Here is a 22,750-nt window from a genome sequence, read left to right on the forward strand (position 1 = left end):
TCTGATTTTTTTGATTAACATTTAAGAAATGTAATTTCATCTCTATCTCCACTAACATTTTGTGTATTTAGGTTTTTGTGATAATTACTTTAGTGACAACATTTTACAAGGGATTGCAGTTACCAATGAGTTGAGGTGAGATTTCTGAAAAATTAGAAGCCTGACTGTACCAAAGAGGCAGAAATTCAGCTTGACTTCTCTCCCCATCTCTTGAATTACCTTCTGAGCTGCCCAACACTTCATTCCTAGTTACGGTGGCACCCACATTTTCACCACAGCCAATTCTTTATGGACATTAGAGCTGGCGCTCTTCTCAGGAATTTCTCCAGTTCTGCTGAAGATGATACACCAGATGAAGCCTCACTAGTGTGGTATATAAATTAAGCAGGACCTCAAATGATTTGTACTCCAAAACTAAGGGACATTATATAACCTAACATCCTATTAGCCTTGTAGAGGAATGTAAACAGCGACAAGTTCACTTTGATTCCCAGGTCTGCTTCATATTGTGTGCATTCCCATTTCAGACACCCCACTGTGTATTCACATACTGTATAACATTTTTACCATATATGAAAAATACTTTACATTTACCGTGCTCACTTGGTTTAGTTCTTATTTATCAAATCGATTCCAGTACGTACAGAAATGTGCTGACAGTACTCCATCATTATACACAGAAGTTCAATATGGTGTCCCGCAGGGCTCAGTACTCGGACCTTTACTGTTTTCACTTTACATGCTTCCACTGGGATCTCTCATTAGGAAACATCATGTTAATATTCACTCGTATGCAGATGACACCCAGTTATACCAATCATTTAAATCAAATGAAGTTTCTCCGATTGTTGACTTTAATTTGTTGTGTTAGTGAATTAAAGGAGTGGATGAATGAGAACTACTTGTCATTAAACACAGATAAAACAGAGATGTTAATTGTTGGAGGGAATGACGCTGATCACAACAATATTCTGTCATCATTTAACTCAGTTGGAATCCCCATTAATTTTACTGAGTCAGCCCGCAATCTAGGAGTTATCTTTGACTCTAGCATGTCATTTAAAATGCATATTACAAAGTTGCCCAAATCATGTTTCTTCCATCTTAAAAATGTTAGGAAATTAAGGCGCTTTCTAAATAAACAGGATTCTGAGAAATTAATTCATGCATTTATCTCTAGTAGGATTGACTACTGGAATGCGGTGTTCACTGGATGTTCAAACTGTTCTTTATACAGCCTCCAGTTAATACAAAATGCGGCTGCAAGAATTATTACAAGAACAAGAAAATACAAACACAAAACTCCAGTTCTTAAATCCTTACACTGGCTCCCGGTTAAGTTTAGGGCAGATTTCAAAATCCTTCTTTTAACATATAAAGCATTAAATGGCGGAGGTCTGGCTTACTTGTCTGAACTTATCATGACTTACAAACCTGAGCGCACATTAAGATCTCAAGATGCTGGTCTGCTTATGATTCCAAGGATTAATAAAATAACAGTGGGAGTTCAAGCTTTTAGTTACAGGGTCCCTAAACTGTAGAGTGGTCTGCCTGCCACTATAAGAGATGCCCCTTCAGTCTCAGCTTTAAAATCCCGGCTGAAGACTCACTACTTCAGTTTAGCACACCCTGACTAGAGCTGCTGATTAACTGTACAGACTGCATCTCTGTTGTTAGTCATTAGCACTAAAACATAAGTAACATGATAGTTAGAACTGCATACTAACCCTCACCTATTCTGTTTCTCAAATGTGGCACTTGGTGCCACGGCCCACCTGCCAAGTTGTTTTGCCTGCCTAAGGTAAAGTCATCCCTGATGGAGGATCACAGGAATCGTGGGAAGGAGGGGTCCTTTCATCGGATTGGCTGGCCCAGTGCTGTTTCAGCCATGGAATGGCCAAATGGGTGAGTCAGCTTGATGGAGGAGGTCTCCAGGACTCTAAATATATCCAAATCTTCTTATGTGATATCATCTACTTTTAAATTCTGCTTCGTACTTCTAAAAATTTTTATTTTTATACTGTATTGAGGATTTGTTCTGTTCTGTGTACTGCATTGTATTGTATTGACCCCCTTCTTTGGACACCCACTGCACGCCCAACCTACCTGGAAAGGGGTCTCTCTTTGAACTGCTTTTCCTGAGGTTTCTCCCATTTTTCCCTACTAGGTTTTTTTTGGGAATTTTTCCTTGTCTTCTTAGAGAGTCAAGGCTGGAGGGCTGTCAAGAGGCAGGGCCTGTTAAAGCCCATTGCGACACTTCTTGTGTGATTTTGGGATATACAAAAAAATAAATTGTACTGTATTTATTAACATTAAATCTCCGTCAATTCTATCCAAGCCTGTACTCTGCCCAGATCTCTCTATAATGATTTGACTGATTCCAGATTATGTGCCTTTGGCATCTTCTGCAAATGAAGACAGCTTATTATTTATAGATTCATGTTCAGATCACTTACTGTATTTATATTAAGCACTGACCCCTGATGGACACTTTGACTTCATCTAATTTCTCTCCCAATACTCCTTTCTTCATCCATCCATCCATTTTCCAACCCGCTGAATCTGAACACAGGGTCACGGGGGTCTGCTGGAGCCAATCCCAGCCAACACAGGGCACAAGGCAGGAAACCAATCCAGGGCAGGGTGCCAACCCACCGCAGGACACACACAAACACACCCACACACCAAGCACACACTAGGGCCAATTTAGAATCACCAATCCACCTAACCTGCATGTCTTTGGACTGTGGGAGGAAACCCATGCAGACACGGGGAGAACATGCAAACTCCATGCAGGGTGAACCCGGGAAGCGAACCCGGGTCTCCTAACTGCGAGGCAGCAGCGCTACCACTGCGCCACCGTGCCGCCCAATACTCCTTTCTTCCCAGTGTTTAAGCCAATTGTGTACTCACACTGCACCTTGAATTTCCACTTCTTCCACTTCCACTTCTTTTAGCCCAATCAGTGGCCTGCTTTTTAAATGTTTTCTCAAATTCTAGATCTATAATCTCATGTGCACCTCCCTGTTTGTGTCAACACATACAATTCCATCATATTAATCAAACATAATCCCTCCACCTGCTGCATGCTGACTGTTTACTACTGTAGCACTCCTGTTCTTCCCACATGTGTCCCTCAGTCTTCTCTATAACATTTCTTTCATTAATTTATTTGTGGTTCATGTTACGCTTACTGGCCTATAGTTACTTGGACAGAGTTAGGCTTAGGGTTTTTCTAACAGGATAAGAATCTTTTTGATTTTCCCCAGTGTATAGAGATTTTTGAAAAATGAGCATTAAGGGATCCTCTTTGTTCTCTCTAAGATTCTCCAACACTCCAGGATGCCTGTTATATGGTCCCAGTGATTTGTTAGGCTTCAGCACTTGTCTCTCTCCCCATAGATTTTCCAGATCTTTAAATATTTCTTCTGTAGTCCCAATAACTGTTGGGGATTTTTAATATCTTGACATGTAAAAACTTTAGATAAATAAGAAGTTACAGCTACAACTATTTCACTGTCTGTATATTTATATTTATATATTTATATATTCTATACATGTGCATCCGGCGCCGCCGTGAGTGGCAGCCTTTTCAGCAGCTCCGTGTATGACTGTATATGTATGTGTACTTTTCTACTTTTATTTTTCTATTTTTATTTATTGATCACTCCTACCACTTTATTTTATGTGGATTCCTTCCCTGGACACACTTACTTTTACAACGTGGGCATGGATTTTAACACGCCGAGACTCGCCTATTCAAGTACTCAACTTCGGGCGCTGAGAACAAATGCCAGTGCCGGTGTGGTTCCATATTTACCCGACGAGGTAAGAAGGCGATATCGTCGCAGCAGAGCTGGCACTAAGCTAAAAAAGAAGCGGCTTGCGAGAAAGTGGCGTTTCAAGCCTTCGGTGCCTTCTGTGATTCTGGGGAATGTAAACTCAATCTCAAATAAGATCGACGAACTGGCTGCGCTGGTGAAAAATGTAAGGACCTACAGAGAATGCAGTTTGTTGTGTTTTTGCGAAACCTGGCTAAATAACACCATCCCAGATGCCAACGTGGAGCTACCCGGGTTTAGCACAGTTAGAGCGGACAGAGATGCAAGTACCTGTGGGAAGCACAAAGGAGGAGGACTCGCTCTCTATGTTAATACACGGTGGTGTCACTCTGGACATGTTAACGTCAAAATCTCCACTTGCTGCAGGGATATCGAACTGTTGGCCATAAGTTTACGTCCCTACTATTTGCCCAGAGAGTTTGGACATGTCATTGTTGTTATTGTATACATTCCTCCTCGGGCAGACGTGGAGTCAGCGAGTGACATCATCCATTCCGCTGTTGCTAAGTTACAAACGCAGCACCCTGAGGCGCTTGTGCTAATCGCTGGAGACTTTAACCATGTGACGCTGGACAAAACATTACCTGCATTCTCCCAGTATGTGCACTGTAACACCGGGGAAATAAGACTATTGATTTACTTTATACAAACGTTAAAGATGCATACAGCGCCACCCCGCTGCCTGCGCTTGGGAAAGCAGATCATAACCTGGTTCTGCTTCAGCCTCACTATAAACCAAAAGTTAGAGTCCTACCTGTAACCACACGATCATTCAGGAAGTGGACTCCGGAGGCTGAGAATACTCTGAGAGAATGTTTTGGAACTACAGACTGGGATATCCTGCAGGGATCACATAGTGAGAACATTGAGGAAGTTGTTAACTGCACTACTGACTACATCAACTTCTGTATGGACATTGTAGTTCCAGTAAGAACAGTACGCTGCTATGCTAACAACAAGCAATGGATTACAAGTGACATCAAGGGCCTTTTGAATCAGAAGAAAAGGGCTTTTAAAGACGGTGATCAGCATGAGCTCAAGCGCGTGCAGAAGGAACTCCGAGTCCAACTCAGGGCGGCGAAGGAGCAGTACAGGAGAAAGCTGGAGCAGAAGTTGCAGAATAACAGCATGAAGGAAGTGTGGGATGGGATGAAGATCATCACTGGCTGCAGCTCGAAGCGGGGTACCACCATTGAGAGAGACGTGAAGAGAGCAAACCAAATGAACAACTTTTTTAACAGGTTTGACCACCCTAACCCACTCTCACTCTCACCTCGGAGTACTGCACCCTCCACACATCCTTCTGCTGATACCAGCATAAGAAAGACATCCCCACCCATAATTACAACAGCGCAAGTGAGCAGAGAGCTGAGGAGACTTCGTGCCAGCAAAGCAGCGGGTCCAGATGGAGTATCGCCACGACTGATGAAGGTCTGTGCATCGGAGCTGGGGGGTCCTCTACAGCGCATCTTCAACCTGAGCCTGGAACAGGGGAGAGTCCCGAGGCTTTGGAAAACATCTTGTATCACCCCAGTCCCAAAGGTATCACGTCCTAGTGAGCTGAATGACTTTCGGCCTGTTGCTCTGACATCACATGTGATGAAGACCATGGAGAGGCTGCTGCTTCACCACCTTAGGCCACAGGTTCAACACGCCCTTGACCCTCTGCAGTTTGCATATCAGGAGAAGGTGGGAGCGGAAGATGCCATCATCTATATGCTACACCGATCCCTCTCTCACTTGGACAGAGGCAGTGGTGCTGTAAGAATTATGTTTCTAGACTTCTCTAGCGCCTTCAACACAATCCAACCTCTGCTCCTTAGGGACAAGCTGACAGAGATGGGATTAGATTCATACCTAGTGGCATGGATCGTGGACTATCTTAAAGACAGACCTCAGTATGTGCGTCTTGGGAACTGCACGTCTGACATTGTGGTCAGCAACACAGGAGCGCCACAAGGGACTGTACTTTCTCCGGTCCTGTTCAGCCTATATACATCGGACTTCCAATACAACTCGGAGTCCTGCCATGTGCAAAAGTTCGCTGATGACACTGCTATCGTGGGCTGTATCAGGAATGGGCTGGAGGAGGAGTATAGGGACCTAATCAATGACTTTGTTAAATGGTCCGACTCAAACCACCTACACCTGAACACCAGCAAAACCAAGGAGCTGGTGGTGGATTTTAGGAGGCCCAGACCCCTCATAGACCCAGTGATCATCAAAGGTGACTGTGTGCAGATGGTGCAGACCTATAAATATCTGGGAGTGCAGCTGGATGATAAATTAGACTGGACTGCCAATACTGATGCGCTGTGCAAGAAAGGACAAAGCCGGTTATACTTCCTTAGAAGGCTGGCTTCCTTCAACATCTGCAATAAGATGCTGCAGATGTTCTATCAGATGGTTGTGGCGAGCACCCTCTTGTACGCGGTGGTGTGCTGGGGAGGCAGCATTAAGAGGAAAGACGCCTCACGCCTGGACAAACTGGTGAGGAAGGCAGGCTCTATTGTTGGCATGGAGCTAGACAGTTTAACATCTGTGGCAGAGCGAAGGGCGCTCAGCAGGCTCCTATCAATTATGGAGAATCCACTGCATCCACTAAATAATGTCATCTCCAGACAGAAGAGCAGCTTCAGTGACAGACTGCTGTCACTGTCCTGCTCCACAGACAGATTGAGGAGATCGTTCCTCCCCCAAACTATGCGACTCTTTAATTCCACCAGGGGGGGTAAACGTTAATATTTAACATTATACATAGTTATTGTCTGTTTTTTTCACCTGTATTATTATCATTCTTTAATTTAATATTATTTATTGTATCAGTATGCTGCTGCTGAAGAATGTGAATTTCCCATTGGGATTAATAAAGTATCTATCTATCTATCTATCTATCTATCTATCTATCTATCTATCTATCTATCTATCTATCTATCTATCTATCTATCTATCTATCTATCTATCTATCTATCTATCTATCTATCTATCTATCTATCTATCTATCTATCTATCTATCTATCTATCTATCTATCTATTTTATTTGGTCCTTAGCATTTCTAATCTTGTGGCAGTAATGGCCCACTTTTTTAAAAGTAAGAGACAACTGGAGAGAAGAGGCCATGGATGGATCATGTGGTTGCCAGTTTAATTAGATAGGCAAAGTACGGGGTGAGGCATCTCATCTCACAAGAGTGCCTATCAGACTGTCATTGGCCTCCAGTTTATTATTTGAGTTTATCAAGAGGGCAAAGCGGTGAATGTCTGTGTTTCCAAATCATTTGTTATTAACAGCCCGGTTCCTAAGACATTTTAAAGTGCTTGTACACTTCATTGCTACTCACCTAAAGTGAAGCAGAACTCTTGAATTCCAATACATTTCACAATTGAATCGCACCCCGAGCCTTGCCCTGCACAGCATGCCAGGCCATTTGCATGGAAATCTGGTACAGCAGCTAAGAAAGAAAATGTCATTCCAAATGAAAATCTGAATGTTTGGCATATTTCGCATTATCAAAGACACAAGAAGTGAACACATGGAGCTACTGCTTTAATTGTTTCCGCACTAAAGTCCAAGTAGTAAAACCAGTAGTTGTTTCCTTGTCTGAATTACATTTGTGTCTACACTGACGTTTGGTTGTCATTTTTGACCTTACCTGTTTCAGCGATGCATTGATCAGAGTCGCAGCAATGTGAAGTCCATATTGTGCTTGACTGCAGGTAGTTAAATGATAAGGTCGTATTGCATTGATCTTGACTTAAACAGTCACTAGTAACAGATTTCAAGTAGTAAGTATCTGTAGAACAGAGAAATTAGGGTTAGAAACTGCTGTCACACAAATCGTGACATTTGAGAAGACCAGGGTGCTGACTGTGGTTTGGTGTTTCAGCAGGAGGACCCCAAATCAAACTGATACTAGGACAGGGATGGCATTGAAAGTATAGTAAGGAGGGGCATCAAAATGGCCTCCTCCCAGAAATCAATTACTATATTTTATTATTGGGTGAAACACGTGGATGAATTCTATTCAAATTGACATGAAAGTGACCCAAATAATTTGTCTTTTGCCAACTTCTCATGACTTTACTCCTACACAGTTTGGGATGTTAAATTAGTAGAGCTGTCAAATTAGCCAAAAATTTGTCATTGAATTCTAATTACGAAAATTAGTAATGTAGATATGGTTAAAAACTCTGGGTGATACACCTACCTTTCTATTTTAGGAACCATTTTATATATTTTTTATTATTATTTCTCCCTTTTTTTAACTTTATTGGCATAATGTGTCCACAGAGCAAGTGTCAATGGGTATGGGTCCATTCAAAACAGAAATCCATAGTCAAAGTGGTTTGCTAAACCGTTGCGTCCTTGTAGTTACCATCACAGCCGTATCTGAGGCTGCTGCCTAACTTTACAACTTAGTCTTCTTCATTGAAGCACAGGATTTCCTTCCCTGGCCATATTTTCTTTGCAAAACAATTCATTCCATGTCTCTCTTATTGATGTACAGACGGCTAATTCATATTCCAGTGTATCACTAACATTTCTCAAACAGGACATTTTTTACTCACTGTAATGATTAATTACTGTAATTGTTGCACATGACCTCCACTTGGAATTGCACGTCACATTTTGATTCTGGTCAGTCCATATCTTACAGGTCAGTGTTAAATCTGAAATAAGAAAAAGGAACTTTATGAAAGAGATGTTCTTCCCCAATTCCCAAAAATGAAACTGGCATCCTTTGATCGCCAATTTCTTGACATCATACTGTGTTGTCATATTATTAACTTTGTGCTGTTGGCAGAACTGAAAAGTCCGCTCACAGCCAGGGTTAGGCTTAGGGTTAGGGTCCACTGGGGTTTAATTGTGAAAACAAGTGCTGGCCCTGCTAGTCATTCAACCTCAAAGTCTGGTGCAATTCTCTGAAGAAAGGAAGGAAACCCCAGAGATGAGTGCTGCTCTCCATTTGATGTGCAGCACAAGCAGGTCGGCAGATAATTTGAGGAGGGAAGGCAAAGCTGTGCCTTTGTCTGGCTAATGCTGTGTTAGATGTGCACAAAGGAACATGAACAAAAGATGGCAAAGCACCTGTTTAACTGATGGCATCACACAATTAGCTCAACGCTATCAAACTGTGAGGTTTTCTTTCAGTGCTGCAGAAAAAATAATTGGAACAGTTTGCATGCCATTAAAGCAGACACCAGTCACACTAAGAGCTCAGGGCACGCGTACTCACTCTGTGAATTGCAGAAGTTCCCATGACAGCACTCAAAGAATGGACCAGGAGACAAAGACACCAGGGGTGCCAACTCCGTCAGGTTTTCACAGACGCTACTTGACACACAGCCTTGAAACACGGAGAAGCCATCATCTGTGGAGTGGAAAGCAAGAGAGCACGTTCATTTCTATAAACACATGCAGTAGGAGGCTGGGAAATCTCTGAAGATGAGCTCTATGACATCTGCAGTTTCAAACAGTACAGTTTATATTCACAAAAAGGAAATATCTGTTGCAAACTTACTCAGAGTAATATAAAGTACATCTAAGAAGCATTAGAGGACAGCGTTCTGTGTGAAACACATCCTAAAGCACCACGATTTTGTAAAGAAAGTTAACATTGAAACACTCATCACAATCACCAGAAAGGACCACCGTCCTTCAAACACCACGAGTGTCTTTGCTCACATTCTCCCACATGCCAACTGGTAATGATATAAGGGTCAGAAATGCTGGGATTTCTCATGATTTAGGCTGAAGATTGATGCTTTGCTTTTAAGGGATGCCATGTTCTGTACCATTGTCAGGGTCATGGGGTTGTGACCTTGACTTAATCAGCAACCAGCATAAAGGTCAGCCTTTGGCTATGAACCTTATCAGATCTGCGGATAAACTCCTTATTTCTTTGTTGACCTTTCATGTGTATACTCTTCTAGTTTTGCCTGTTTTTGACTTTGATTTTGGCTCTCGTCTGGGTTTTGGTCGCTACAGTTTATATTTCTTTTCTTTTGTTTTGCCCTTTGCCCGCTTCTCCCAGTTTACTCATAAATTAGTTATCCTGTTTTCTTGTCAGGACACGGATCAGAGTGTTATGTGATGTCCAGGGCGTGTTCCCTGTTTTGTCTTGTATTATATAAATACATAATTATGCATTTTTGTTAATAGTCTTTTATTTATGTATTTTTATGTTTCAATGTTTGGGTATTTTTGAGACACCAATGACCCCATCCCCCCCCAAACCCCCAAACTGCACTGTGTTTCAAAACTCTGTCAACACAGTCAAGGATTGCTTGTCGTCTGCAAGTTCACAGGTTTGCCGTGTAACGCGTCTATTGCCTGATAGTTGATGTGAGGAGCACTTACATTAAAACCAGCCACTGATCTCACTTTCTATCTTCTTTCTGTCTTCTTTCTTGCCCAGCTCAGACATGTGCTCATGAAGATGACTCTGTCAGATGACCCAGAGTGATTCCTATTCTTATTCAAATCCATTGTTTTCAACAAAAGCATATACTAAGGGGAGGCTGGGCAGTTATCTTGGCCCCTAATTTGATCTTGGAGGCCTGACAGATCACATAAAATCTTCCTCCCAAGAGACTTGATGATTATGATTTCCTGAAGCAGCAAGTCCTCCTCTGTATGGTTATGAGCCCCTTGGCCAAGGGGCGCAAGTTTCAGCTGTGACAAGTCGATCCAGATTGCCCTATACGGGGACAGGTGCAGGACTTAATAGACTTTATTCAAAACTGGTTCTGTGGGGAAACCCTTGAGCACATTGTGGAAAAGCTCGCTGTTGATGCAGTTTTGGCTAGAATAAATCAATATTTGTGATGAGATGCTCCAAAGTGATGTCCACTCGCTGCTGGATTTGGTCCACAGATTGGAAGAGGCCCAAGGCACACGGAGGCAGAGGGACTACCCTAGTCTGGCTCCTACTCCTATACAACTGTAGCATCCCCATGCTGCTGGCGAGGACCCTTCAACCAATGCCCCATGCCGAAGACACCATCAGGGAAATGCTGCAGCTGGGACTGACCGCAGATGCTTTCGCTGTGAGCACTCTGGACATCTGGCTAGGGATTGTTGCCTCCTACCTACTCAGTCCATGGAGTTCGGCTTGGCCGAGTTCTGCCATTCTCAGGTTAAGTTGTTGGAAAAAGACAACTTTAAGGTCTCGGTTAATTTAGCTGAGCGTAAGGTCCTGGCCCTGTTGGACTCTGGTAGTGATCTCTGCGACATGTGACGTGACTTGTTCAGGCAGATACCCTGCACAAGCACATAGCATGTGAACATTCATTGTGTTCATGTGGTTATTGAGGAATACGAGACTGTACTACTCCTTCCGAAATACAAGGGAAAGAACTTTAAAGTTTGGACAGCCCTGTCGGATTCTTCACCCTTTCCTTTCCTAGTTAGGAGGAATGCCTTATTCCCATGGGTCTTTGCCGCCTGCACAGCACCTCTCTCTTTAGTAGAAAATGTGGGGCTCGCCATGGACAAGGTCAGCCAAAAAGCCAGACTGGAGATTGAACCTGATTTTAACAGTGAGGGCAGGAACAATCCCTCACCTGAGTTTTTGGGACAGTTGGAGGGTGCTTCACAACAGATGCTTGGAACTTCAGTTTCCTCAGATGGGGCTGCTGCATCTGGTTCTGGGAAACCATTGGTTAGGAAGCAGGGGATGAGATCCATACAGAGGCTGGTGCATCAGGCTCTGAGTATGCAGGGGCAGACCCAGAGGTGGACTTTGCATGCTTGCAATGAGCCGACCACAGGTTAAATTTTGTATTTGAGCAAGCACATGTTACAAATGATTGTTACTATGAGGAGCGAGAGGGCCCTGAGTTCAAAACTCAGCACTTCGGAATTAAGGCTGGCTTCTTGTACTGGGTGATGTCTGATCACAATGGGGGTGGGCTCATTGAGCAGTTGGTACTACAGAGTGGACACTGAGAGACTGTGTTGAAAATTGCTTATACCCATGTCTCAGGGTGTCATCTCAGTGCAGAGAAGACAAGGGATTTCATTTCAAAACGCTTTTATTGGCTAATAATGGGTAAAGATGTAGAGCATTTTGTAAGTCTTGCCCTGACTGTCACATTGTTTCCATTCACACACCCGCTAGGGCTCCCCACTCTGCAATGCCTATTTTGGACATCTCTTTCGAGAGAGTTGGGTTAGACATTGTTGGTCCACTCCCCAAGAGTAAGAATCAGTATATGCTGGTGTTAGTTGATTACACAACAAAGTATCCCAAGGTGGCAGAAGGTTAACACACAGGCTCTGTTTACTTGTATTCCACGTGAGATTTTAAGTGACCAGGGCATGCCCTTAACTTCTTATGTCATGATACAGTTATATGAGAGTCTTGCACTTAAACAATTGAGCGCCACTGTTTATCATCCCCAGACAAATGGCCTGACAGAACGATTTAACAAGATTTTGAAACAGAAGATTCAGCAGGTGACTAATGACGACTCAACCTCACAGGACACCATGTTGCCCTTTCTCCTGTATGCTGTTTGGGAATCTCTACAGGCACCTACCACCTTAAGTCCATTCAAACTGTTATTTGTCTGGCAGCCACAAGGGGTATTGGAAACTTTTCAGGAAGAGTGGACTGAAACTCCCGGGGGTAGATTTGTTGATGGGGTTGCTTCACTTCAAAAACAAATTTCTAAATTGTCCTTTAACAGCAGCACAAACAGGAAGAGCAAAAACATAATTACAGCAGGAAAAGAAAACTTTGCAAATTCAATTCGGGTACTTGATTTGATCCTTTCTGAACCACTTCAATTTTAGGCAAAATAGCTTGCCCTGGCAGTAGTACAGAAATGCATGAGCCCAGTGAACTACAAGGTTAGGATTCTGGGCCGGCGAAAGCCCATCCAAACCTTACATATCAATCTTTTGAAGGAATGGCACGATCCAAATTATGGTGTTGGCCACTTCAACTACAGTGTCTCCCAAACTGAGGTTGCCATTGGTGATGATTTGAGGGAAACTCTGAAGGCTGATGTCTTTTTGGCTTTATCTGGCTGAACTGAAATTGCTGAACTCAGGATTGTGACTGAACCTTGTGTTAAGGTACAGATGCACCTGTACCATATTCCAGAAGCAAAGAGAACTGTGATACACGATGAGGTGAACCAGATGCTTGAGTAAGGTGTAATTTATAAAAGTGAATAGCACAGTCCAATTGTTCTGGTTCCAAAACCAGACAGTTCAGTTTGGTTTTGTATAGATTTTAAATGCTTGAATGATGACTTACTGGATCTCATGAAGGGATACTGATAGGTGCCTCTGGAGGAGTCCACCACCCACCACCATGCATTCACCACCCTGGATCGGTTGTTTGAATTCACCAGACTCCCATTTGGTCTCCAAGGTGCACCCTTGACTTTTCAGCAGATGATGGATCAAATTCTGCAATCCTTTTCTCTGTATGCTGGAGCATATCTCAATGATGTGGTCATTTTCAGTAATGATTGGTGGTCGCATCTCGACCGCATGCAAGCAGTCCTTGACAGTTTGAGGGTAGCTAGGTTGTCAACTAACCCTAAGAAGTGTAAATTGGGTATGTAGGAAACACATTATTCGTGGTATTCAAAGGGACACTGTTTGATTAAACCTCAGTTAGACAAGGATTTTTCTAAGGAGTTCATTCTACAGACGGATGTGAATGCTTTAAGTTTGGGGGCAATGCTCTCTTAGCGTATTGATGGGGATGAGACAACTGCAAGTTCACAGGCTCTCTGCATAATGTATCTGTTGCCCTATGGTTGAGCCGGGAAGCACTTAAGACGAGCTGCTGATCTCGCCGTATGCTCACTTCTGTCTTCTCACTTGTACTGGAAGTCTGTCTACTCTTTTAATCTGAGAGGGGAGTGAATACAGGATGGCGTCAGCATCACTGCATGTGAGCTGAAGAGACAGCTCCCATTTAGATAACTTTGAGATAACAATAAACCTGATTTTTTTCAGAACCTTGGACTCACCTCCTTCACTCCTGTGCAAGTCCGTGACCCACACATTACAATGTGTAAAATGATGTTCTCTTATTCCACCTTGTGGTCTATGTGGGGTACCCCAAGAGGCAGAGCAACCCAGATGTCACCACTCCTGAGCTCTCTTTCAAGCTATTTAGGTCGCCTCAGAAGGTTCAAAAGTCGGAGAGTTTGTTTCGAGTATCTGCAAGTATTGCTAGTACTGCTATTTTGTTTGGATTGACTGTTTTTTTGTGTTTTTTTCCAAGTTTTCTTGTATTTTGCCTACAATTGCATTTTGGACTGATTTACTTTGGATTGGTTTTTTTAGGCATTTTGCTCTTTTGAGCATTTCTCCCTAAATTTCCATTTTGATGATACATCTTCAGTTTATGAGGATCTTTTATTGCCCATTTCATTCACAAGTCAGAGGTTGATGGTTGTCCTCGATCCAGTGCATTTTGATAGACTTGTGGACATTTTAAGTTGTTTGACCAGGTCCCCATTTTTAGGGGGCTTGTTTTGAATAAAGCCAGCAGGTAGTACTTGGGGCAAAGATCAGTTTAGATGAGCTTCTTCTAAACAGACTAATGAAAATCCTGGTCTGTTCCTGGTTTATTTTTAGGGGCTTGACACCTATTCTGCCTTTGTCAAGACTCCATTTAATACCACAAAGGGCTGAAGAGGCCACCCTAAAACACCATTTCCAGACACAGGTACGCCATATTTCAATGTGTTCATGGTAACTTCTGGTTAGATTTTGGAACGTTAGTATTGATTTCTTACTTTGTCTGCAAAATTGAATGAAAATACAGAGTTACTGTATGTCACATCTTAAAGAATTCAGGTAGCTTTGTTTTCTTCATGACATGGCACTCAGTACATCCTAGCAACTTACCAACAAAATGCTAAAGCTGCAAAACTCAAGTGTTCCTCACTCAAAATTAGACAAGAATATTTATGTTTTCCTTAAAGTAAATTATTTACTGTATACCAAACACATATTTGATTATATTCTTTGAGATGAACCTTTCAGAATATTCATATGAGATTAGCAGCAACAAAAATTAATTCTTAATAGAAAGCAACATTCTGAGCCTGGAATGAGTGAAGACCGATATAAAAACCTGAATGGAACTGAAATATCATGTTGTTCTATTTTATCAGATCATTTAGGTCAGCAAGTCATTTTCCATGTTCTGACACTTTACAGTCCTACAAGTGAGATTGTTGGATACCACTTAAAACAAAGTCAGGGTTAGGGGGTCTGCTAAATAACACTGGTGCCTAGAATTCCAGAACTGTGTTTACACTTACTGGTGAGACAACATCTAACATTATGACCCGGTATGATGAGAGCACTCTGGTACATAACTCATTCTCACCTGAGAGGAAGCAGAGGTCATCAATGCCCACACAGTTGATCAAATTTGGACAAGTTCCACCGACACCAGCACAGCACTGCAGCCCATTTGGTTCAGTAGAATCAAGAACTGTAAAAGAGAGCAATGAGGGATGAGACAGTGAATAGCCAGCCACACAGCCCACAAATTCTTTGACTGGGATGTCTACACCACATCAGTGGTTGTTGTCACTTCCCATTGTTCAACTGGTTTTGATTTACCTCAGGAGGTAAACAGGCTTTGGCAGAATGGTAGCCCAGGACATTGGAGGGACCTTTTTGATTAGTATACTCAAATACCTTTTCTTTTAGCTTTAGTTATCAGAAGTCAAATTGCCATCTGCTGTAGATGAAGATAGGTCAATATTTGGAGATAGCTGAAGCAGCAGGTGAATTACAAATGGGCAGAGATGGCACATCTGATTAACTGCAGGTAGCATCAATGTGAGGGGCAGTTAGGGCAACACTTTGTTAGCCTACACTTCTGTTAAAACCATGTACTCCTCCCACCCCATACCTGACATGGACACCCACTTTAGTGGACTGAATCCAGGCTTTCACTAAGGGGGCATCCCAATGACATGGTGGTATCAAGAAAGAAGACCAAGGTAACCTCATTTAGGTCAAAACAGACCACCACCATGTCGTTTGTATTCTTAGCAGGTCCACGGAAATAAGGAAGCCCTGGTGAATCCATTCCAGGTCTGGATGACCCAAAACCAACTACAGTAATTGTGTTTCGTGTGTTTGCTCAGGCACCACCTCAGCATCTGTTTATTACATTGCTAGTCATCCTTATGACTAATATGCTTTTGTGTTCTAAGGGTAAGTGTAGTCCACTTGTGATGGACGGATGGGCAAAAAAGAACGTAAAAATAGAACTTCAGGAGATCTCTGAAGTGCCATGGAATTCAACCTCAGAATTAATAATGATCTAAGAGCATTTCAAAAGCAACTGGGGCTCAGCTTGTGCAGTACAGCTACTCAACATAGCAAATTTAGAAAGGATTGGCAAGCTTTCAGATCTTTGAGTGAGGACAACGTGTTGGCCCACCACTATGTGAAAAGAGCTGACTATGCATTGACTCTACAGAATGCCGGATGGTATCTTCCCTCCAGGACGCTGCTGAAGACTTCTCATTGAGGCTGAGAATTTTTGTACATGATGACCACTACCTCATCTGTTGAGAAGCTGCCTCAATGTGCATGCCACACTGAAGCAGCACATTAGGAAAAACAATGCCACAATAACTTTCAGCATTTTTGTTCAGACCTCATCTATTTATGGGGCCCAGACACTCAAATGGTGCAGATCCTAAGGCACACCTTTAAGGGAGATACATGCACTGGGTTCAGGAGCTATCCAAACTGCTCCTTCCACTGCTCAAAGACATCCCCATGTGTGGTTAATGTTTTTTGACCCCTGATGAGAAGCTGACCAAGTGTTCTTTGAGGTCATCTGAAGGTCATTCTCCATGGCTTCACACAATTGCCTAAATTGCAGCTTGGGTATGGTGTTCACCACCCACAAGGCACATGGTGTGGGCTGGTTGGCAAGAATGAGACAACAAGGCTTTAAATGTGTGGTGAGAAAAGCAGATTACTGGACAGGATGTAATTGGCATTTATCTTCCTGGTTGTGAAGTTCAACTCTGTGTCTTACCATCATCGGTGTTGCAAAGGTCCGAGCTGCAGCATTTGGACATCCAAATTCTCCTTCCATAATTGTAGTCAACTGATCCAGTCAAGTTACACCCCACTGGAGTTGCACAAGACCTGCTGTACATGATTGAGTTGTAGTTATCTGGAAAGAAAAACACAGCCTGGCATTAGTGGGCCTTCTGTAGACTCTGAAGAATATGTGGGCCAGAATTTACACAGAACTGTGCTCAGGGTCAGGGTCACAGTAACCACTGACTAGGAAGAACATTGAGGTTACGTTTGAAATGTGGAGATGGAAAAACACAAAAATAGGGTCTTTTAAACTGTTCCATGATGACCACCCCAAGGTTACTCAAATTTCTGCTTGACAGCCCATCATAACAGACAGAATATCAGAATGAGAGCAGAGAAACAAAAGATGCATTATAGATAGATAGATAGATAGATAGATAGATAGATAGATAGATAGATAGATAGATAGATAGATAGATAGATAGATAGATAGATAGATAGATAGATAGATAGATAGATAGATAGATAGATAGATAGATAGATAGATAGATAGATAGATAGATCAATGGGTCATAGTGATCTGTGAGTCTGCTTTGCTCGTATAAATAATTTTATATTAGGAATTGATTGTAGTTTAATACATAAGGAAAGTCTTACTAGGATACAAGTTGGAGGAACTTTTCCTTCAAGAAACTAAAGTGTGCCCAAAAGGTTAAAATCAGCATATGATGCTGTTTTCTGTGAGCCCCATTATTTTAGTGCCAGCAGGGTCAGTTCACATACAAGGTGAGGCCAAAGGCAGTAAACTGGAGATTGTAAAATTTTGGAGACTTGTTATTGGTGGCACACAAATGTGTAATCAAAAGGTTAATTGGGATTAATGGTGGCCAGCCACATGGGTAAATTCACTAATTGGTGTAAATAGTTAATAACATTTAATGGACATTGAGAAACCTAATACCAATGTACTAATTGTTCAGCAGAAATAGTTGGATGACCTCCCCTGCTGTCTGTGCCTAGAACAATGCCACACTGATGTCTGAACTGGGCGTTTTTCTACCGTCTGTAGCTTCAGGTGAGTGTGGATTGAATAGCGAGCGAATCAGACTGTTTACACAGGCTTTCACCACTTGCATTCAGTCAGATTTCTGATTGGATGGCATCAAAAAAATGTCTTGTGCAGCTTTTTCAATTTCTGCCAAAATCCCCATGAGTGCGAAGAAAACACCTGTATTGCATTTACCTGTTATTCATTTAACATTCTGGGGGACCGGATATATATCATGATTACATATTTATATATACACATACATTTAAAGACATTATTAACAAAATAATAATGATAATAATGGGGCTTTTGAAACAGTTCGTAGGTTTGAGCTAATGACGTAACTTTAGCTACTATGAACGTGCTCTATCAATGCATGCTCCCAACTGGGTGGAAGTGGGGGATTATTAATAGCGATGGGTAAGCACATACACGAGTGCTGTTTGTATGCTGCTTACTTCAAGAGGACAAGTCTGACTTGCACATTGGGTGACTGATGTCTAATATGGTGTTGTACAGCACAAAACTTGAAACTAACGGCCGACAGAATTTGAAGAACTTATGTGGAAATTGTTGCATTTCTTCATAGATTACATAAAAATGTCAGGCATAGGGTGAACCCAGTAGCAGCAGCAATGTTTTCTCTGCCTATGTCGCAGTAACAAGTGGATTTTTAACACAAGGAGATCAAGGTTCAGGTCTAAAAAAGCCAACTGATCCACATTCCGCAAATCCAATAATGGATGCACCTCAACCCACACAGGTTAAAAACACTCTGGACTACCCCCCACAGGTAAATACACAAAACTAAATCTGGGCAGCCGGTTGGCATTTACCAGAGGCAAACAAACACAAATTTAACATCATGTAGAATTCAATTAAGCGTCACTGCAAAACACAACTTAAACACCAAAATTATGAAAAATTGAGTTATGAAAATTCTGCTGGAAGATATCTTGTCAGTCATCTTGGATAAAGGCCTTAGTGAAATACACAACAATAAGAGAAAGCCTGGAATTAAACAAGAGGCTGATGCTGAAAGCCATAAGGACTGCATCCTGTACCCTGGGCCATGAGCGACTCTTTATAGTGATTTGTAAACTAAGCACAAGTGTTGTGTATAAAGAGGCGCTTTCTATGCAGTGATTGAGTTTATGATATCAATGACATAAAATGTAATGAAATGTTTGGTGTGCATAGTTAGTTCAGCCCCATCTGACATCTTCTACCTCGAGATCCCAAAGACCTGCAGGTCAGTGTGGTGACCGTGAGTTTAGGTTTGTATGTGATGGACTGGCATCCTGCCCAGGGTTGGCTCTTGAATTGTGTTTGATGCCACTATGATGCCTCCTGGCTTCCCATACTCCTGTATTACACTACACAAGTTCATAAACCTGAAGCATTTATACATGAAATTAACTGAGGAATCTAGAAATTCACACCCAACATGGAAATAAAATCATTTAGCTTAATCAGAGAAAGACATGTTCGAAAGAATCATATTTTATATTAAGCTTTTTGCATTTTTCAGAAGGAAAATGCAATGAGAAAAGAAAAAAAAATGTCATGTTCATAGTCTGCACAGCCTCAGTCAAATGTCATAAAGGACATGGTTGGCTTATGGGTTCCTTTCCCAGATAGGAAGCCTTGATTATGGAAGGATAGAAAGACACTGCCTCCTGGTGCCATATGTTTCAAAGCACGATAGGTGTCAGCAGTTCTCTGGTGGGTCTTTCACGTAGACACCCACAGAGCTGCAGGTTACACCTAACCTAGAAATGCTTACTGGATGCAATGTGGTAGCAGCGGAAACATCTCTGCTTCACCTGGGTGAGTTGGAGTCAAGTCAAAGTGGATCAAGCTTGCCTGGAAGGAGTGGAGGAAGAGAGGAGAAGGAGTATCGTATTGTGTTGTGCTTATGCATAACCTACAAAGAAACCTGTTAGAGGTATTTTGTATATCATTTACTTGAACCTGGGACTTGCATTTTTGAAATTGCGTCTGGGGTTTGTGGTTCTGCAATGCCCCTACAAGTCACAGTTGGTGTAGTCGGCAGGATTCTCTAGGTATCTGCTACATGTAATGTATAAATTTAGTGTGATTAAAACTCTCAACACAATCATGGACTATATTTTCAAACCTGACTGTTATACATTTGGAAATGTGTGAAAAGTCCACAACAAAGAGTGGGAAGCCCTTGAGAAGCAGGTCACATGCAAGTATAGTTTCGACACAGATGACTTGCCAAGGTTGATACCTCACTGCCACTGGAAGTGCGGCTTGCTGTCTGTGGTGTTGCTCTATACCCAGAGAAGATACACTGAGAAACCAGGTTAGCACTAAAGTTCCAGAGTTACTATTCACCGAATGGACAACCAAAAGAGGTTCTGGGAGATTCGTAATGGTGACCAGAGCTCAGACACATTGATCACGGACTGTATCACCAAAAAACCTCAAATCAAATCCTAGTGGTGAATGACCTTTCCCTCTCGCCTAGGGGCAACAAGTGCTAATAACCACCTGGACTCCCAGCTCTCTAATGTGTCCATATTTCTTGATGGGCATGCGTGGAAGATACACGTGCCTTCCAACTTGGAGAAAGGTAATGGGAAATTTGGAATGTTCTCCCTGACCACAGATGAACCAACCCAAACAGCGAATACCCTTCAAGGAGTTGGAAGTGTTCCAAGTACCACTTTGCACACTGCTACAGGTATTGGACTCCCTTAAAATAATGTTATAAAGGTAAGAAAATACAGCAAAGCACCAATTGAAGCAGAGAAATAATATTTACAAAGGCTGGGAACAGGACTGCATACAATAACTGATTTGGCTGTATATAAAGCAGAGTGGAATACAGAGCAAAGGGACCCTGCAAATGAATGAAGGGACCAGGGGACCAGGGTAGCTGCAGTTCCAAATACTCAACAGTGTGCAATGGCCACCAGTCAGGGAAATTACAACTCAGATGAAGGAGATCAGGTCAAGATAAAATAAACAAACGGGCTGGTATGTTGATCCAAGTGTCCAAACTGCTCTGATTCAAATAGAAGTGATGCAGACAAAGAAACCTAATGGTTCGGATAATTTTAAAAGTGTTCAGATGAGAACAAAAGAGGTCTACAGACATTGAGAGGCTCTTTATATTCTCATAGAGGGTTCCAAACTGTTCAGATACCCCACAATAGGAGCCTATCAAACAGACAAAGCTCACCTTGCAATAAGAGCATGGTGGCCAAGGGGAAGATCCTCCTAAGTCATACAGCAAGGGGTCTTCACGTCTTACAGCCTTTCAAATTAATTATGACTTTTTGGAGAGGTGGTAAAACTGAAGAGAAACAGGAAGAAGGTGAACCCAGAAGCTTACTTGTATTGGGGGAACAAGTAAGATCCCAATGACTCCTGGACTTTTTAAAAGATATTGGAAGAAAGACAGTTACTGTCAATAATGAAGTGTTTTAAATATCAAACGGGGAGCCATAGATGGAGACAATGTCTTCTCAGACTGTCTAGGATTTCTCTGTAAATGGACAGGAATGTCCCTAATGACAACTAACTGTTGTTTCTCTTTTCTAGATCTATTACGAGTCCTGTGGCTACTACAACCCACAAAGACACATAGGAATATGTGTTGGACTTACCCCCTTATGGGAATGGCTGCTTCACAGATGAACACTCAGGCCATTTATTCAATGATTAACTTTGTCTTAAGAACCAAGATCACTGGAAAGGTTTACTCACCGCTTTGTGTCTGCAGGAGTGTTACGCAGGTCGCCTCCTGTTGGTCACAGCCAGACACACTGCTTACACACTGGCTCCAGGAGACAGGTGAGTTACAGACATTACAGCTCAAGCCAGAATCTAAAAGTGACAGAAAACATGACTCAGACAGCATCCAGCATAGTTACTATATAGATAGATAGATAGATAGATAGATAGATAGATAGATAGATAGATAGATAGATAGATAGATAGATAGATAGATAGATAGATAGATAGATAGATAGATAGATAGATAGATAGATAGATAGATAGATAGATAGATAGATAGATAGATAGATAGATAGATAGATAGATAGATAGATAGATAGATAGATACTTTATTAATCCCAAGGGAAAATTCACTTTTATCAGATATCCCGAGATCACTTGGTGCCCCTCCAGCCAATTCTCTAGGCTTGCACAGAGTCTTACGCTTTCAATAAAATGCATTTATGGGTTTAAGGGACGGAAGTGTAACCACCTGCAGTAGCCCCTCTTTCATCCAGACCATTCAGCAAGTGACCCTGTGTCTAAAGTTCAGATCTATGCAAGTAGCAGTTTCTTCCATGTCAAAGACTATACCCTGGTACCCATGTATGCATGCAGCAATTCTCCATTTTTAGGCCTTGTTAACTTTTTTATCTTTCATCCAGTAGCTCAGTCAGTGCAAGATGGCAGCAGTCACTACAGGTTTTCACTGTCTGCTAATGAGAGGTGATGTTCAGCCTGTAAACAATTCCAGCTTAGTCGTGGACCTTCCTGACCTGTCTAGACTCATTTAATTAAAACCTGTCAGATCGAATCTCAGCTTTCCTGATATAATTATGGACAGTCACATGACTTTTCCAGTTTCTTACCTCTCCCTTTCTACTAAATGCCCTACAAATGTGAAAAAGTGTCAGAGTCCTGCTTTGCTGCAGTAAATGTTTTTGTTACCTTCGTATTTTATCCCCACTTCCTTAATTGTCCTTAGTTTCAGCTTTGTTTTGCCTCCTGTCTTTCTTCTCGCTCCCTTATCCCTGTCTCACTCCTTTCAGG

General features: G+C 42.1%; 1 protein-coding gene across 1 annotated transcript in view; it reads right to left on the reverse strand.

Moving 5' to 3' along the window:
• The window catches only part of LOC114645658 (uncharacterized), a 154,232-nt gene that overhangs the window by 61,561 nt on the left and 69,921 nt on the right, over positions 1–22,750 (reverse strand). Inside the window, exons 30-35 of the mRNA XM_051922626.1 lie at positions 21,692–21,811; positions 16,892–17,032; positions 15,212–15,319; positions 9,080–9,214; positions 8,412–8,513; positions 7,496–7,636 (exon numbers count right to left, since the gene is read on the reverse strand). Coding sequence (XP_051778586.1) covers positions 7,496–7,636; positions 8,412–8,513; positions 9,080–9,214; positions 15,212–15,319; positions 16,892–17,032; positions 21,692–21,811 — 747 coding nt within the window. The remainder of the gene's footprint in view (positions 1–7,495; positions 7,637–8,411; positions 8,514–9,079; positions 9,215–15,211; positions 15,320–16,891; positions 17,033–21,691; positions 21,812–22,750) is intronic.

Source organism: Erpetoichthys calabaricus, chromosome 2 (assembly GCF_900747795.2).
Source record: "Erpetoichthys calabaricus chromosome 2, fErpCal1.3, whole genome shotgun sequence".
NCBI classification, from domain to species: domain Eukaryota; kingdom Metazoa; phylum Chordata; class Cladistia; order Polypteriformes; family Polypteridae; genus Erpetoichthys; species Erpetoichthys calabaricus.